Consider the following 17,979-nt stretch of genomic DNA (forward strand, 5'->3'; position numbering starts at 1 on the left):
AGTTGAGTTACTGGGCTCACACAAAATTGAGGTGTTTTGACTGTGGGATAAGAGATGGTTCTGTGTGGAAAGGGTATTTCTGCCAGAGATACAATGTGTCCAAAATTATTGTCACATTGCAACCGACCCTGTTGATCCCCTGTTTTTGTTTTTTTCTTCCTTTTCTCACAACATATCTGCAATCGCTCTCAGACTGCCCCTGCCAAGCAAGTCAGCTGACTGGACACACTTTGGAGGTAAACAACACTGCTTGTGGAAAATCAGTTCTTTCAGAGCACAAAAAAAACAATGCCGTATTTCAGACAGGGACAAACATTTAAAGGTGAATTAAAAAGATAGCTATTGCAAAAATGAACTTTCATGCTCTAGTCATGAGGGTGAGCAAATGACAGAAAGATAATATTTATAAAAAATGTTGTTGATCCCCATTGAATTTCTTTGTATAGACAAAAACAATGATGCATTTATGTTCTGTAGAGAAAATTCATGGGAGTTATTAAATGATGGTCTCTTTTTTTCTAGTTGAAATAACATGCATCTAAAAAAGCAGTTTTGCTTTAGATATATCAGTTAAAGCTGAGGTTTTCTCACAAAATTATGCTTTATTTCATTTGAATTTAAATTAATTAAATTTAAAGGTGGTTCCCTGCGTTCACGTGGGTTTCCTCCGGGTGCTTCAGATTCACCCACATTCCAAAGACATGCAGTACAGTTGAATATGGTAGGCTAAATTGTCCGTTGTGTATGAGAGTGAATAAGTGTGTATGCATGTTTTTTAGAGATGGGTTGCAGCTGGAAGTGCATCAGCTGCGTAAAACATATGCTGGATAAAGTAGCGTTTCATTCCGCTGTGTCGACCCCAGAGTAATAAAGGGAGTAAGCAGAAAAGAAAATTAATAAATGAATAAAGGTGGTTTTTAGGGGTGTAACAAGATCTCTTATGACAAGATCTCGCAAGATTAAATTGTGACAAGATTTCTCGTCAAGTTGAAAAGTTGTTTCGTGAGTTGTGATGTTATGATGGAGTGCGAGGATGAAATTAAGATTGGAGGCAGGATTGGATTTAAAGTGCAAATTGCACACACCTGGCAACCTAGGCTGGCTTCGGAGTTGCACGTGTCACATGGTTGCTTGGGCGAGAAGCCAGTCAATAGAGTTTATAACTAAATATAGTGTTTGCATGTCCTTTATGGCATGGAATAAATAAAATAGAAATAAAATACAATTCATTAATGTTTTTTTCTTTTTTTTTTAAAGCACCCAAATTGTTTTGCAGTTTGTGATGTATTTATTTATTTATTTTAGTTAAATAAAAATCTACTTTTCATTCATTCATTTATTCATTCATTTTCGTTTCTGCTTAGTCCCGTTATGATTCCGGGGTCGCCACAGTGAAATAAACCGCCAACTTATCCAGCATAAGTTTTACGCAGCGGATGCCCTTCCAGCCGCAACCCATCTCTGGGAAACATCTATACACACTCATTCACACACATACACTACAGACAATATTTAGCTTTCCTAATTCACCAATAGCCCATGTATTTGGACTGTGGGGAAAACCGGAGCACCCGGAGGAAACCCACGTGAACGCAGGGAGAACATGCAAACTCCACACAGAAACGCCAACTGACCCAGCCGAGGCTTGAACCAGCGACCTTCTTGCTGTGAGGTGACAGCACTACCTACTGTGCCACTGCGTCGCCCTTTCCATTCATATATTAGCAAATATTTTGTTAATATTTAACATCATAAAAAAATGTTTCATTCAAATAGGCTATTAGCAAAATATTTAGCAGTGTTTGCATGCCCTTTACTCTAAAGAATTCACTAAACTAGAAGTAAACTAACATCCATTACAAGTTGTTCAAGTGTCTCCTCACACCCTTAGTGGTTTTATATGGATAAAAGGCTTATTAAATTCAAAGAAACTGTAGTGATCACTGTAGTGAAAATAATGTAGTAGTCAACATTTTAAGTGGATCAAAACTTTTTATTTAGGTTGTTTTAAAACTATTTAACAACATTCATTTATGTCTTAGGACAAATTTTAATTTTATTTGTTGATTTAACTCTTCTTTCTTCTTGTTGACAGGTTCAGCTCCTCTGGATGAGTTGCACACACTGCGCAGTCAGCTTCTGCTTCTACACAACCAGCTCCTGTATGAGCGCTATAAGCGAGAGCAGCACGCCGTTCGCAACCGACGTCTGCTTAGGCGAATCATCAACGCCACTGCACTCGAGGAGCAGAATAACGCTATGGTAATTTCAATAAAAAATTATTGATTTTCAGACTACATTTACACTAGAATCACTAGGTGTTTCTCAACCACATTCCTGGAGGACCACTGCATGTTTTGGATGTCTCCTTTGGCTGTCACACCCATTACAGGTCTTTCAGTCTCTGCTAATCAGCTGAAGATCTGAATCAGGTGTGTTTGGTTAAGGAAACATGGAAACTGTGCAGAGCTGGTGATCCTCCGGAAATGTGGTTAAGATACACTGCCTTAAAAGAACACTCCAGTTTTTTGGAAATAGGCTCATTTTAAAGACCTCTAGAGTTAAACAGTTGAGTTTTTCCATTTTTCAATCTATTCAGGTGATCTCTGAGTCACTTTTACCTTAGCTTAGCATAAGTCATTGAATAGGATTGTACCATTATCTTCTCGCTCACAAAATTCGAAAGAGTTCTGACAAGTTTTCTATTTAAAGCTTGACTATTCTGTAATTACAATGCGTACTAAGTCAAGCTTTAAATGGGAAACTTGTCAGAACTCTTTTTTTTAATTTTGTGAGGGAGATTCTAATGGTCTAATTCGATTCAAAAGTTTATGCTAAGCTAAGCTAAAAATGCTTCTGTCACACCCAGAGATAAGCTGAATTAATATAAAAATTGTAAAACTCAGCTATTTAATTCCAGAGGACATGCAAAATAAGCATATTTCTATTAAAAATGAAAGTGTTCCTTGAAACTGTCAGTGGGTAAAATTTGAGCTGTTTATATGGTTGAAAAACACACCATGCCATTGTCTTTACAACGTAATGCCTGGAGTCATGAAATGATTATATTTTGCCCGCAGACACACCATTAATCATGGCATTTAATCCATTATTTTCATTAAAAAAAATAAAAATAATTCCTTTTTTTTAGTTAAGCAATGTTTGGTGGCAAAATGCTTTCACTATTGTTGACCACTAGAAGGTGTCAGATACCAATGGTGTTGATATGTGTATCTGTGTATTTGTTTCTACAGAAGGACCAGCTGAACCTGCAAAGTGTGGACATCTTGTCTTTGAGAGAGAGCCTTCAGGTGGAGCAGCAGAGATACCGGCAGCTCTGGGACGACCGAGAGACTGTAGTTACACGCCTGCACAGCCAGATACGACAACTGCAGCAAGCCAGGGATGACTACTACACTAAAAACCAGGAGTTACAGGTGCTTTACCCTTGTACACGCTATCTTTATTTTGTTTTTCTTTTGTTTTAATGCTTACCATGTTCACATTTAGACCATGTTTACACACTGTGTTAAATGAGTTGATTAGAGAACAAGTATATGTACGCAAGGAAGAAATAATCTTGTTTACGGATTTCTTTTAGTAGGGATATAGAGACTTTTTATGATCTTTTCATCTGATAGTAGAAAATAAGGTTGTTTAAATTAATTGAGCATGAAAGGGGACAATGGCTGTTTCCGAAATCATATACTTCCATTGTATATAGTGCTCTAAAAACAGTATGTGAGCAGAGTAGTTTGTCCGAATTCATAGAAATTGAAAAACAGTATGCGAGAAGTATCCGGATGACCTACTACTTCCGGCGAAATTCTAAAGTGTGGATCCGATGGGCACTACACTATCCCATGATGCGCCATGAGAGAATTCATTAGTTGGAGTGAAGCGATGCAATTGACGCAGGTAGGTCGTGTGAAGATGACAAAATGGCGGATGTAGTACATCTGTGTTCTATTCATACTACTCTCACTCACACTGTATAGAACGTACATTCCTAATGGTGGAGTAGTACATTTACATTCAATCCAGTACCTACTTATTAGTTGGGGATTTTCAAAATGTTAATTTATGCATCTTTCCCCCAATCAGAGCAAGCTTCAAGAATGCCAGAAGCGAATAGGAGAGATGGAGGCGGAGCTTCAGAAGGCCAATAATGAGGTGTGCCACACAGGACACCTGCTGAACCAGCTTACTGCCAAGGTAAAAATAATCACTCAGAAAACAGCCTGTACCACACTCTTGAGTATGTTTGAGAGAGTACAGTGGTAACCCAGCAAGCATTTTTTGTTTTTAAAAGATGTCCAGTAGATGTCTAAACCTAGTCGTCTTTGCTAAAACCAGGCTAAATATGGACTGTCAGTGAAAATGTAATAGACGTCTAAAAATAGGCAAAAACTAGACTCGTCATCAAATAAACAGAAATGAATGACTACACACATGAAGTCTGTCTACTCTGTCTATTTGAGGACTAGTCTAGTTTTGGGCTGTTCTTAGATTAACTATTAGATTTTCACTGACAGCCCAAGTTTAGCCTTGTTTTATCCAAGCTGTCTACGTTTAGATGTCTATTGGACGTCTTTTAAACATAAAATTGTTTGCTGGGAAATATTTTTTGCAGTCATCTGTTCCTTTAAATTTTGTCAGTAGTGCTATTATGTATGTCCTACTTTGTTTTCCTCAGTTGTCCTCTAGTGAAAGTATTCAGCAGCAGTTGAGTTTTCTGAATAAGCAGCTGTTGCTGTTGGGAGAAGCCCATAAACTGTGTGTTCAGGAGCTTCATCAGGCTGGACCGGATACTAGCAAGGTACAAGCCAAAGGAAGCAGAAGAACAGCGCCTTATATCATCTGTGACATAAATGTAGTACGTTACATTTTCTGCTCTGCCGTCTTTCCTGTAGGAGGTGCAGATGTTGCAGACGTCCTGGGGGAAGGAGACGGAGCGTCTGAAACAGAATCTGTTACTTCAGAGCCAAAAGCTGGACGCGGCTCAGCAGAGAGTGGCGGAGCTGGAGACTCAGCTCTCTAAGAAGGAGCATCTGATCGCAGAACAAAAGAAGTTTTTGGAAGATGTCAAGGCTCAGGCTAAGTATGATCTGCATTGAAGGTCTTTGTACCGTACAGACAACTTGACTCTTGGAAACATAAAATACCTTGTTGGTACTGCTTATGTATGAATTGAGTCGGTCTTGTTTGTCTTTTGCTCAGAGGGGAGCTGCAAGCTTCTGAGAGCAGGTATCAGGCACAGAGGAGAGTGACTCTGGCTCTGCAGACTGAGCTTCTGCAGCTCTATAGCAGGCTGGAAACAGAAGATTCTTCTGCTGCTGATTCGGCCTTACAGGCAGAGGGTGTTACTGAGCCACACATTACCACCGAGCCCAGGTAAGCCTTTATATGTAAAAACATTGGTAAATGCAGAACTTGTAATTATCTCTGAATGTGTTTGCATTTAGATTAAGGATTATGTTTAAAGTCCCCAGGAAATTAAAACTAACCATTTTGATGTTGTTATCTCGCATTGCTAGTTTTGTGGTGAATAATTCATCTGTGCATGTCATTGAGAACAAACGTTTGTCTTTCTAATCTTTAATTGAAATCTGGAAACGCACCTGATTTTTTTTTTCAGTTAATTTGTCAGATTGCATATATCTTTGGAATTGGGCGTGGCTAACATATTTATGTTTTGACAACAAACAGAACTGGTGAGGAGGAGGAGGTGTCTGTTAGGTTGTAATTACTCTTCCCAAACCCTGTTCAGATCTTACGGAATTAAATGCCTATTTTACTACGTCCATTCAGCTCACAGGTGACAAAACAAGCCACGCCCACTGTTTTCTCATTTAATATTCTGTTTCTCTCGGAACTGCATCACAATACGAATAAAACGGTTGCAGCTTCCCGCTCAAAGGGACTTTAATATACAAATTGTATATGTAATATAATTACAATTTATATGTAATAATAAATATATAATGTAATATATATGTAATAAAATTAATATGTTAATTAAATGTGTAATATGACATCTATTATTATAATTATATGTAGAAAATTATTATAAAAACAACGTTAATAATACAGAAATGTAAACGTTTTATATTATGTTATTTAAACCACTCACATTTGTACTCATAAACAGCTAGCATTCAAATATTTTCTACATTTAAAATGCAATACTTTGCTGCGTAATCGTTTTATCTAAAGTATCTAAAAGGGATGCCCAGATCTGATCATGTGATTGGCAATCGGGCGCGATCACACAGTTTCAGACTCGATCGCAATCGGATATTACCTCCCAGTCAGGACTCAAATATATATTTATACATATTATTTTTTAACACATCTATAGTTATGCAGTGACACAGAGTTAGACCTCTTTCTTGACTTTACACAGAAACAGCAACGCGTGCGACATGGCATCACTTTGTTGCAGTGATGCTATTGGTTAAATGCCAGCAAAGTAGAACACTGAAGCAGTTTGAAGCGGAAAGCGCGAGTATGTCTGCGGTCTGGAGGTATTATAAAGTTGATGACAACAACATTGTCATAGAAAACTGTGAGATATGTAAACTTGTAATTGCAAGAGGGGGAGGTGCTTCTTTGCTCTTCTTTATTCTTTTTTCTGTATTACAGAAGTATGGGATCGGGTTTGGTATCGGTAAATACTCAAAATAAAATGACTCATAATCGAGGGCAAAAAAACCTGATCAGGACATCCCTAGTATCTAATTATGTTAATCTTTTACATTACTTGTTGCTTTTTTACTCTGTTTGTGTGTTACTTCAGTATTTAATTTCTTTTGTGATATTTTGAAGGTCGTGTTTTCCTCCCTTAAATCAATGTTTTTTCATACACTTACACTTTTTTTATCTGGTTGTTTCTTGCTATCCCAGTGTCATAGTAGTCGGCGGTGCCATCAAAACAGCCACAAAAGAGGACGGAAAGCCACATCAGTCTCCACGTGGCAATGGCAGCACTTTATCACCAGGCCATCCCAAAGCCAGCTCTTCTCCGGACAACTCGGTGAACGGCAATCGAGACACTCCCCCGCCTGTCCTGGTGGAACCACCCCCTCACCTTCCCCATTCCCCCCTGGGACCCCCTGGACCCCTGGTGTCGTCTGACACCCCACTCACCGTAGGCTCCTACCCCAGCGCCAAGAGCTTTCTGGGCATGCGGGCACGAGAGTTATTCCGCAACAAAAGCGAAAGCCAGTGTGACGAGGAAGAAACTCCGCCTCCTCGTCTAACTGGCCTATCACAGGGCCTGAAAACTGAGCTCTGCACAGAGACGACAGCAAAGAGTCCGTCCGTCTCCACCACCGCACAAAGCGTCACGCTTATCACAACTGGTAAAGAGTCCCAACCCGACGCACAGAGAGCCAAAAAACAAGACACGTTAGGTTCAAGATGCCCAGAGCGACCCAGGCAGCAACCGTTGAGAATCATGGACTATAACGAAAGTCGTCATGAGCATAGCTAAAGTTATGGAAAACGGCGAGAGAGAGAATGAAGAAATGTGCGGATTTAGATTCATAGAGCGTAAGGCAAGACTCTTTCAATCTTCAGTGTTATCTGTCCCATTTCCACAAGCCGACAACAGGATTTGGAGCCAATAAATTAGTCAAACCCTCACTAAAACCGGACAAGTGGAAGGAATGGACTAATGTGTTGTGTAAAGAGGTGTTTTTTTAAGTAACTCCACTGCTTTCTTTATCAGAAGTGTCTCCGCTGCATCTTTTATTTTATTTAGCTAATTTATCTGCTCCATTTTACCAAGTAACTGTTACAGCTTTACATTTAGTGTGTTTAGAAGCAATATAAGTCCATTCAGTCTTAGGAAAGGTTCAAAACTTCAACCTTCACAACTCACCTGCGCAGAGCAAGAACAGAAGTGTTTGCTTGGATACCAGGAGGAGGAAGTTTGATGGTCATCTTATGCCAAGCAGAAGTCAGTGTTTCTTTAAAAACCTTTTAAACATGTCAAGTGCATTTTCATGAGCTCAAACTATGTTTATCTTTATTGTGTTACTGTATGTATGAGTGTGTGTATGTGTGTGATGTATGTTTGTGTCCGAGTTGAAAGCGATGACCTGTATCCCAGATTTATTTCTGGGTTAAATTGCACTCATTTCTTACTCATTTACAGAAAAAAAGAAAATCTACAGTAGTCTTGGATTATACTAAATCGGGAGAAATAAATGAGAGGAAGCCAAAAGAGAGGAAGGTTAGACATGTTTTTTAAATTATTTATTTTTTTGTCTTCTCCTCATTTCTAGCTTTTTAATTATCACCAGTCACTCGCCAGGGCTTTTAAAACTTACCAAAAATTCATAATCCTAAACAACGGCTGCAAATTTGTGATCACTACCCACAAAAACCTAATCTGTAATCTCAGAAAGAAACTCTAGTGGCCATTTTGAAGTCCTATTCTAACATTCAATTCAAATGAAGTACTTCGCTTTGACGATACTAACCTTCAATCTAAATCTAAGTCATTATATTCGCTTGGATAATTGATAATAGTATGAATGATCTGTCGTTTACCCTCTCACTTTTGAGTATATTATTACTTATTTTGCTTTCTGAGTGCCAAATACTCAATCCGTAACACGATAATAGTATTCTGTAGAACTTAAATGTATTGGTTTCCGTTGTATTATTCACTCGACTGTTCTTATGCTACCACATATCAATTTGAGGGGGTAAATATAAGATCTGTACATTGAGAATTGGTTTTGAGCTGTATGATACCAAGTTGGCGATTTTTGGCCATACCAAGTAGGCGATATTGAGTGGCCATGTTGATCGTCATTTAGGAATTGCGGACATGGTGGTTATAAAACTGTACCCAAATCCTGTTGTCCCCTCAGTCTCTGCTGTTCCTTCTGCCTTGCTATCTAGAGCATGTACAACAATCCTCTTTTAATGCCAACGACAGGAACCACGACGTAACAAGACACAAGGTACAATCATCGTGAAAGGAAAAGAACGTTTGAATTTGAGCTCCTTTGCTGGAGGTGAAAGTTCTGGGGTTTGTCGAGGGATAAAAAAAAAACGAAAGGCCGGGTCGAGTGGAAAATGTTCTTAAAAGCAGTTGCTTGTGTTAACTGTGAATGACAAAAATAAAATCGTCTTCAATGTTTTGCACTACAGATTTGGAGTTGCCTTGTCTGATTTTGCTCTGTGATTAGTTTTGGTTTGATGTCTGGAATGGAAATGAAATGCAATTTGAGGTCTACAAGCAAATGTGGAATGGATCACATCATGTTCTTGGCTGTTGGTGATCTGATTTGATGCTGACTGATATGGGCAGGGCGTGTTGCGGTAAAGTCTAAAAGAGATACAGCAGCGTCCTGAAGTTAATGATAATTATTTATATTATTACAACATTAAAATTACTGTACAACAATAATTACTGTTTACTTTTAGGAGTAATTTTAAGGTTGGGGTGGGCGCAGACATTAATAAAAGAAAATTAATGGGTAATTTAAATAATTGTTTAACTTCCAGCTGCATGCTGTATCCCTAGAAGTAACAAATGTTTGCACAGATTTGCTTCTAAAACCTGCAAACATAACGTTCACTACCTGACAAAAGTCTTGTCATCATCATCTGTTGAACTGCATCTCAATTATCACAAATACTGCAAGAGACCCATCAAAAGCCACATGGACCCGAGATTCTCACAGAAATCAGTGAAGTTTGGTAAAGGAAAAATCATGGCTTGGGGTTACATTCAGTATGGGGGTGTGCGAGAGATCTGCATAATGGACCACAACATCAACAGCCTGAGGTATTAGGACGTTTATGCTGCCTATTACATTACAAACCACAGGAGAAGGCAAATTCTTCAGCAGAATAGCGCTCCTTCTCATACTTCAGCCTCCACATCATAGTTCCTGAAGGCAAAGAAATGTTAGCTGCTTCAGGATTAACCAGCCCAGTCACCAGACATTATTGAGCATGTCTGGGGTAAGATGAAGGAGGAGGCATTGAAGATGAATACAAAGAATCTTGATGAACATTAGGGAGTCCTATAAGAACGCTTTCTTTGCCATTCCAGACTCACGTTATTTGAGTCATTGTGTAGATGTATGGATGCAGTCCTCCAAGCTCATGTGAGTCATACACAATATTTATTCATTTTCCACTGCGCCATGAATTTATATTCTATTCTGGACTTTATTTCTGTTTATAGACAACTTTTGTCTAAGCAAAGTTAGACCTTACTAACCTAATTAAATAATTAAAATCAAGTCATAATCCTTTTTTATTTTAGTAAAATAAGCATAATCTAGACCGGGGCTTTGACTTTCATATAAGCCACTTCTGATACCAAATGATCAACTAGAAGTCAAGCTATTATTTGTGGATATAGGAACTTGGACTTTGTCAGGTAGTGTAGCTGCTTGGGTTTTTAGGTGTGGAAAAAGTATTTGGGAACATTTTCAAATATAAAATCTTTTATTGTTTCCAATTTATTTCTGTTAAAAGCATAGTTTGCCTGTAGTTAACTGACTATTTACTCACCCTCAAGTGGTTTTAAACCTTTTTGAGTCTCATTCTTCTGTTGAACACAAAAGAAGATGTTTCGAAAAAAGTCAGTGGTTACAAGTTTCCAGCTTTCTTCAAAACATATTTTGTAATCAACAGAAGAAATAAAATTTAAAAGGTTTGGAACAAGTGACACCCGCTTTGTTATCACTAGATTGAATTGGTGTCATCAGTGGTTATCAGCTGATACACTGTAAACGATTTCTGTTGTTTTCACAGTATTATACTGCATTTCTCAACAGTTTTTTACTGTATACGCTGTGCACAGTGTGTTACTGTATATATTGTTGTTTTCACAGTATAATAATGTATTTTCAACTTTTCTATACTGTGAACATGGTTAACAGTATGCTACTGTAGATTTTACAATGAATTTTGGGAAAAATCAGTTACTGTGTATCTAAATACAGTACTGCAAATGACCAAGAACAACTCCACACACACTATATATATTATGATTATTATGTTTATTTATTTTTGACAAATTATTTTGTGAAGTTAATAACCTAACCAGTTTCTTCAGACTGTTCAGTGCATTAAACTGTCCCTTGGTTTTCCATTTTTGGGTGCACTGCACCTTCATTTTATAAGGTAACATGGAAATATTAAATAATATTAAATAAACATAACTATGTGCTAAACCAAAACGTGAATTGAAACAAAAATAATTGATTCACGTAACTAAAGACTGTTAAACACACAAAATGATTTCAAAGTCAGCTTAAATGTCAGAGTGACCAACCTGCTTTAGACGGATTCAAGAATATTGGGCGCCCATATTGGCCACCGTAGAGGTCACATATCTCCGCATTTTCAAAACAACATTTTAAAATATGCATCATCTTTATAAATAAGGCACAGGCTTGAGTTTAAAACAACAACATTCTCGCATGAAAAACTGTTAAAACTTTATTTTATATAACACATTCATTATAGAGCCATCGAAGACAGGGGCATGTCTCAATAATGTCTAAGCCGATTAAAGCATGAGGTTTGCCGGATACTTGAGTGATAAAGCGCCGTCAACCCCTGGAGGTCAGAATCTTCCCTATCGGCAAAGCACACTTAAAAGTAGTCATTATATCTATAAACAAACCACAGATTTGAGTTTGGAAGAACTACATTCTCGCATGAAAAACTGTTAAAACTTCATTTCGCGACATATTAAACGCAATATTTACGACATTATCTGGCTTTTCTCATCCGCCATTACTATTTGCTTGTTGGTGTAAAATGAATTCTGGGAGAAAAAAAAAATTTAATTCTCAAAACACTTCAAGCGAACCTTATTCTTATTGTTAAAGTCAGATATATGTAATTTTTTCGCTGGTAAAGTGAAAAAAAAACAATATTACTATTTAATCAATATCACGTTTGCACCGGTTCGGTTCAGGACTCAAACGACACCGAATCGGATTGAACTGTTTGCTCGGGAATTATTTTATCACACGTGTTTACTAGCACATTCAGCAACATGTGTATAAATGTGTGTGGCCGAGCAGTATAACGATATAGTAATGATTCATTGTTGTGTCTTACAATAATATACGAAAAGGAATCAGTTTTAGGCGGATTCGACTCTTTACTGTTCTAAGGAGCCGATTTATTGAACCGAACAGAGTCGATTCGACATTCACCAGGCAAACGGCTATCCTAATTTGAAATCCACCTGTCGCCTTTTCCTCCAGTGAATTCATCCTCGGTAAGTGTTTAAAAGTCAAATTCTGTCCGTTAAAGTTTTGTTTTGTGTATATTTCTGTGTAGTGTGTGTGTAATTTAAAATAATTAACCAAGTTACTTTAGTTGTAAGTTAGGTTCTTATGTCACGTTATTCGACGCCAGACCGTGTTTGTAGTGTTTGCGAGGTAACTATTAGATAACTTACAGTGAGTTTATCTTGAGTGAGTTTTTGACCATAGTAACGTTACCTGAAAAAAACATAACTTTTACTCAGTGTAACGTTAACTGCATTTTCTATTTCAGCACAACACTGAGATGAAGGCAAAGTCACCATAAAAAGTTAAACGTTTAACGTTAAGGTAAGCTCTGATCTTCATGTGGTCATTATGACTAAGTTATCATTATGGTTAGATTTGTTAACTGTAAGTTATTTAAACTAAACTCACAATGAAACAAGTCTAAACTGTTTTATTAAATTGAGCTGATAATAAAATTCAGTTCATGTCTTTTAAGTTAATGCTAATATTAACATAATTCATATTAATTGTCTATTTCTCACTGGTTAATGAGCTTATTGTATAACGTTAGTGTGTCATTAATTGTACATTTTATTTTTGGTGTTCAGGTGTAGGGAATGATTTGTATACAAATTTATTTTAACCCCATACAGATTGGTATGGTTGTACCATAGATTTAGATTATTAAATGTTAAGTCTTATTTTACTCTTATCTTTACTCTATATTTCTTTTTTGCAGCTACAGCAATTGATGTTGAAAAGCTGATGCTACCAATCACTCCTCACTTGATTGTTCAAGGTAATGTTCATGTCTTGCTCATTTTGATTAGATTTTGAAATGTCAATTTGTTCACTGATTTGTTGTGAGGAGTTTCATGTACAAACTCTTTTTCTTCTTCCAGTAGCGACACAGTGGCACAGTAGGTAGTGCTGTCGCCTCACAGCAAGAAGGTTGCTGGTTCAAGCCTCGGCTGGGTCAGTTAGCGTTTCTGTGTGGAGTTTGCATGTTCTCCCTGCGTTCGCGTGGGTTTCCTCCAGGTGCTCCGGTTTCCCCCACAGTCCAAACACATGCGTTGCAGGTGAATTGGGTAAGTTAAACTGTCCGTAGTGTATGAGTGTGTGTGGATGTTTCCCAGAGATAGGTTGGGGCTGGAAGGTTATCTGCTGCATAAAACATGCTTTATAAGTTGGCGGTTCATTCCGCTGTGGTGACCCCAGATTAATAAAGGGACTAAGCCGAAAAGAAAATGAATGAATTAATAAAACAACCATGGCTAGGCTATTTGGCTATCAAATGCTGAGTAAATATTAGACACAGATTTTTTACTATAACTCGTCTTTGTGTTTATTAGCAATTTTACTGGCCGTGTTTGTTTTTTTCAAACAGCCTGGAAACTGTAAGCTTGGTTCAATATTGGTTTTTTTATGTCATAAGTTGAAGGGACAGTTTACCCAAAAATGAAAATGAGAGCATCTTTGGCATCCTCCACTTGTTTCAAAATAGTTAGATTTTTTTTTTGTTCCATTAAACATCAAACTTGTATATTTTTTTTGTATATTTTTAACTTGTATATTAGTCTTGTCTTTTGCCATATTGTCTTTTTAGCTCAGATTTTGATGGACCTGGAATGCGACTACAGTTACTCTTAAGTCAAGAACCAAATAAAGCACAGATGTGGAGCGATCTGCAGCTAAACTACCTGGAGGAAAGGAACCTTTAGGTAAAAACACCTGCTTTATTTAGATCTGAAGTATTTTATTTGGCATAGAGTATTATTTTTTATTCTTATACTAATTTTATTTTATGTATATACTGAATAGAAGCCATTTAAATTTCACAACAAATGATTGAATATAAAATATCATCTAGATGTCTTATTTTTCATTGTCTTAAACAGGGGTGCTCAACCCTATTGCTGGAGATCGACCTTTCTGCAGAGTTTAGCTCCAACCCTGATCAAACATCAACTAACCAACTAAATAGTATCTGAAGGAGCACTTGGTAAATAAAGACAGGTGTTCTTGATCAAGGTTGCAGGTGAGCTCTGCGGAAAGGTAGATCTCCAGCAACAGGGTTGAGCACCCCTGATCTAAATGCTCAAAAATGCTGTTTCAGAGGCGAGGATGGATGTAGTTCAGAAATAGATTCATTAGGATCAATGCTTAAAGTAAACGTTTACTTCTCTCTGTAGACCAAACATGCTTAGTATCCCTCACATTTTAATAAATTATTTATTTTGGTTACTTTTACATCTATATATGGCTAAGCAAGTATTTAATAAATAAAATTATTGTTTTTTTTAGATTATTTAGATTTTGTTTTTTTTACAGTGTAGGTGAACATACTACCTTGATGTCCAACAAAGGCTGCACAAGAGCTCATTTGATGGCACATATTCTGTCCTGTCTACATCTCTGACGAAGTGCTTCGACATCAGTGAGTAATAAATCTTCATATTATCATGCATACAGGATTTCTGTAAGCCTATCTTTAATGTTAGTTTGTAATCAGCAGTGACTGTTTTAAAAAATTTGGGATTTAAATTGATGCTGTGCACAGTAACGTCATGATGATTTAATTTGAGGAAATGTCACTGGAGAGGTGTTCCTAAAAAAAATAAATAAATTGAATAAAATGACTCTATTAAAGATTTATTTGTCTCACTGACATGCCATCACTGCATATTGAAATACAGTAATACGAATTGACCGCAAAATATTACCACAAACATTTCATGAAGTATATTGCTTGACTACTGTACAGTTCTTTGCTCAACTTTAACACATTTTGTCGTGTCGCTGTGCCTCTCGGCAGATTTTGCCAAAAATGAATGCTTAGTGATTATTTTGTTTTATACGAACCAAAGGTCAGCAACTCATCATTAGCATTATTTTAAAAAAATCACCTACGGCTTTCATGTTCTCTAACGCAATCTTGTCTGTAAGTTAGAAGTGAATTTTCACATGTTAAAAGCTTAAAAGTACTTGATTAACATTTGTCACGTTAAATTAGATTATTTTATTTATTTATTTTAAATATGTAGCCTCTTAAGGTCAGAATGAACTGTGTTCACCCCGCTTAAATCGGTGGAAGCACTAGTAGTGTGATCATGGAATTAGATATTCAAGCTATACAGAGTCAGACATTATGTGAAGACTAGTTTATAGTTTATAGTTAAGACTAGTTAATGACTAGTTTTGACTTGACGGATCTTTTCCCCATTAACGTTAGTGTAATTGTAAATTGACAACAAACTATTTTGCCAACAAAAATGATTAAAAAAAAAAACAGTGTTTTATATATATATAAAACAATAGTGCGGTGTTTGGTTTCTGAATGAATGAAATAATTTGAGGCATGATTAGCTTTTACTCCAGTGATTGATTTTGCTTGTCATTTTTGCAGGATCATCAGAAGTGCTGCTGCCCTTTTTCACTGTCCCTTTTCCACAACATCATTTGGCCTTCATCATTTCCTGTCTTGTAGCAGTATTTTCACCTGTTTTTTAAATTTTAATGCTTTTTGATACATTAATTGTTGACTGGTTTTAATTATCAATTGTTCATTAGTGTTCTGTTGCTTTGTTATATTGAATAATTGCTACTGTTTCAGTAGGGTTTACACAATAAACTTTTATTGTGAAGTTAAAGTTTCAGTTTCTTAATTTTTCTTGTATTTCTTAAACAGTTCAAATAATATTTGTGCAATTTTTGAAATTGTTTTGCTCATTGCTCATTATAAAGTAGCACTATTAAATACAATAAAATAACATTTAATAACTGTAAAATACTATACAGTAATAATGAAAGTAACGTTAAAATACCGTAGTTCTGCATGGTAAAAATGTACAGTAAAATACTGTTTTCAGTTTTGCAGTATGTTTATCACTACTGTAATTGGTGTTACAGTAAAAAAAGAAAACAGTAAAATGATGTATTACATTTTACAGTAAATCTAATACTAATGTAATTAGTATTACAGTAATGTTACTGTTTTATGAAATACAGCAGCTACCGGATAATTGTTGCCAGTAACTTACTGTTAATTTAACAAGAAATCGTTTACAGTGTAGATATGGGCCTGTAGGAGCTTTCTTAGCCTATTGGTAGACTTAGAAGGCTGTTATCATCTATGCACATGGTTAATCAGCTATACTAAATTAATACTGTTAATAAAATGCAATTAATAGGAAATTTAATAAATAATATAAATAATTCTTGTGATTAATCAGCTATACTAATAGAGAAGACTCCAGATCTGTTTTCACATTACTGTGATGGTTGGGTTTAGGGTGGGGTAGATGTTAATAAAATACAATTAATGGGAAATTTAATAAATAATATAAGTAATTATCATGGTTAATCAGCTATATTTGAGAAGTCTGCACATGCTGATCTGTTTTTACATTAATGTGATGGTTGGGTTTAGGGATGGGGTTGGGGTAGATGTTAATAAAATACAATTAATGGGAAATTTAATAAATAATATAAATAACCTCCTGCTGCAGCTGTATTTGATGTATAGCTGATTAACCATGTGGATGGATAACAGCCTTCTGAGCCTAACAGTAGGTTCAGAAGACCCCACTGGCCCATATTTATCATTAGTTGATAACACCCATTCAATCGAGTGATAAGGGTAAACACTATTTACATTTACATTTAGTCATTTAGCAGACGCTTTTATCCAAAGCGACTTACAAATGAGGACAAGGAAGCAATTTACACAACTAAGAGCAACAATGAATAAGTACTAAAGGCAAGTTTCAGGTCTGTAAAGTCTAAGAAGGGAAGTGTTAGTAGTTTTTTTTTTTTTTTTTTTTTTTGTACAATTAATGTGATATTCAAAGAGGCAATTGCAGATTAGGAAGTGAAGTGGAGACTTCTTTACTTATATGTTAATTTTTAAAGTTTTTTCTGGGTATGGTTTTGCATCCATCTTAAAATAATTCAAAGATTGCTTTAATTTAGCTAACATAAAAAGTGGTTGTAAACAATTTATTTGGGCATTGGACATAACGAAATTTAATTTGTTCAACTTAATTCAACCTATATAAATTGTCATTTTCAATGTAGGTCTGAAATTTTTAGTCTCATAAATTATTCATTGTATTTTATAATGATTTTAATTTTGTAAATGACGTTTTTAAATGACGCAATAGTGAATAAAACATTTATTTCTAAATTTATCATAATTTACAGTTGGCTAAAAAAAATTAGGTTTGTGTTCCAATACATTCAAGATTGATGACAGTAGGCTAATAATTGTAAAATATTAAATAATAAATCATAAAGAAAAACTACAGCATAAATATTATTTGTAATCAGTTTTTGCCAAGAGGTTCCCAGCACATGACTTATGTAAAAATAATAATTATATTAATAATAAATAAATTAAGGCAATATAAAAATACAGTTTAGCTGTTCGGCTATACCACATTACAATATGTTAAAAACTCATACATTTTGATTTGATTGGGGTGAGCTCAGACATTTTTTGTTCAGACTGAAGAGTATTCCAGGATCATAGATGTATGTTCCAGGATAAGGGGCCGGATTGATAAGGCTCGCTTCCCTATTTCAGTTCATTTGTAGATTCCTGGTATCAAGGGCTTGCCCTTTACAAAGCAAAAGAAAAAGACTTCGATCGTTCTTCAAGTTCTTCTCATGATTGGCCACTAGAGGGCACTGTTGCTCTGAATTACCAACCATC

General features: G+C 36.1%; 1 protein-coding gene and 1 long non-coding RNA gene across 2 annotated transcripts in view; both read left to right on the forward strand.

The window, feature by feature from the left end:
* tsc1b (TSC complex subunit 1b) overlaps positions 1-9,167 on the forward strand; it is a 37,470-nt gene extending 28,303 nt beyond the window's left edge. Inside the window, 8 exon segments of the mRNA NM_001282392.1 lie at positions 193-236; positions 2,096-2,262; positions 3,255-3,437; positions 4,105-4,215; positions 4,697-4,819; positions 4,914-5,101; positions 5,221-5,394; positions 6,907-9,167. Of these exon segments, the coding sequence (NP_001269321.1) occupies positions 193-236; positions 2,096-2,262; positions 3,255-3,437; positions 4,105-4,215; positions 4,697-4,819; positions 4,914-5,101; positions 5,221-5,394; positions 6,907-7,495 (1,579 nt within the window). The 3' untranslated portion in view covers positions 7,496-9,167.
* Positions 9,168-11,794: 2,627 nt separating this feature from the next.
* LOC137490743 (uncharacterized) lies at positions 11,795-15,928 on the forward strand. Its single transcript, XR_011010729.2, has 7 exons — positions 11,795-12,271; positions 12,553-12,608; positions 13,006-13,065; positions 13,169-13,354; positions 13,873-13,987; positions 14,598-14,703; positions 15,673-15,928. It is a non-coding gene; the product is annotated as an uncharacterized lncRNA (long non-coding RNA).
* The last annotated feature ends 2,051 nt before the right edge of the window (positions 15,929-17,979 follow it).

Source organism: Danio rerio, chromosome 21, assembly GCF_049306965.1.
Source record: "Danio rerio strain Tuebingen ecotype United States chromosome 21, GRCz12tu, whole genome shotgun sequence".
In the NCBI taxonomy this organism is placed as follows: domain Eukaryota; kingdom Metazoa; phylum Chordata; class Actinopteri; order Cypriniformes; family Danionidae; genus Danio; species Danio rerio.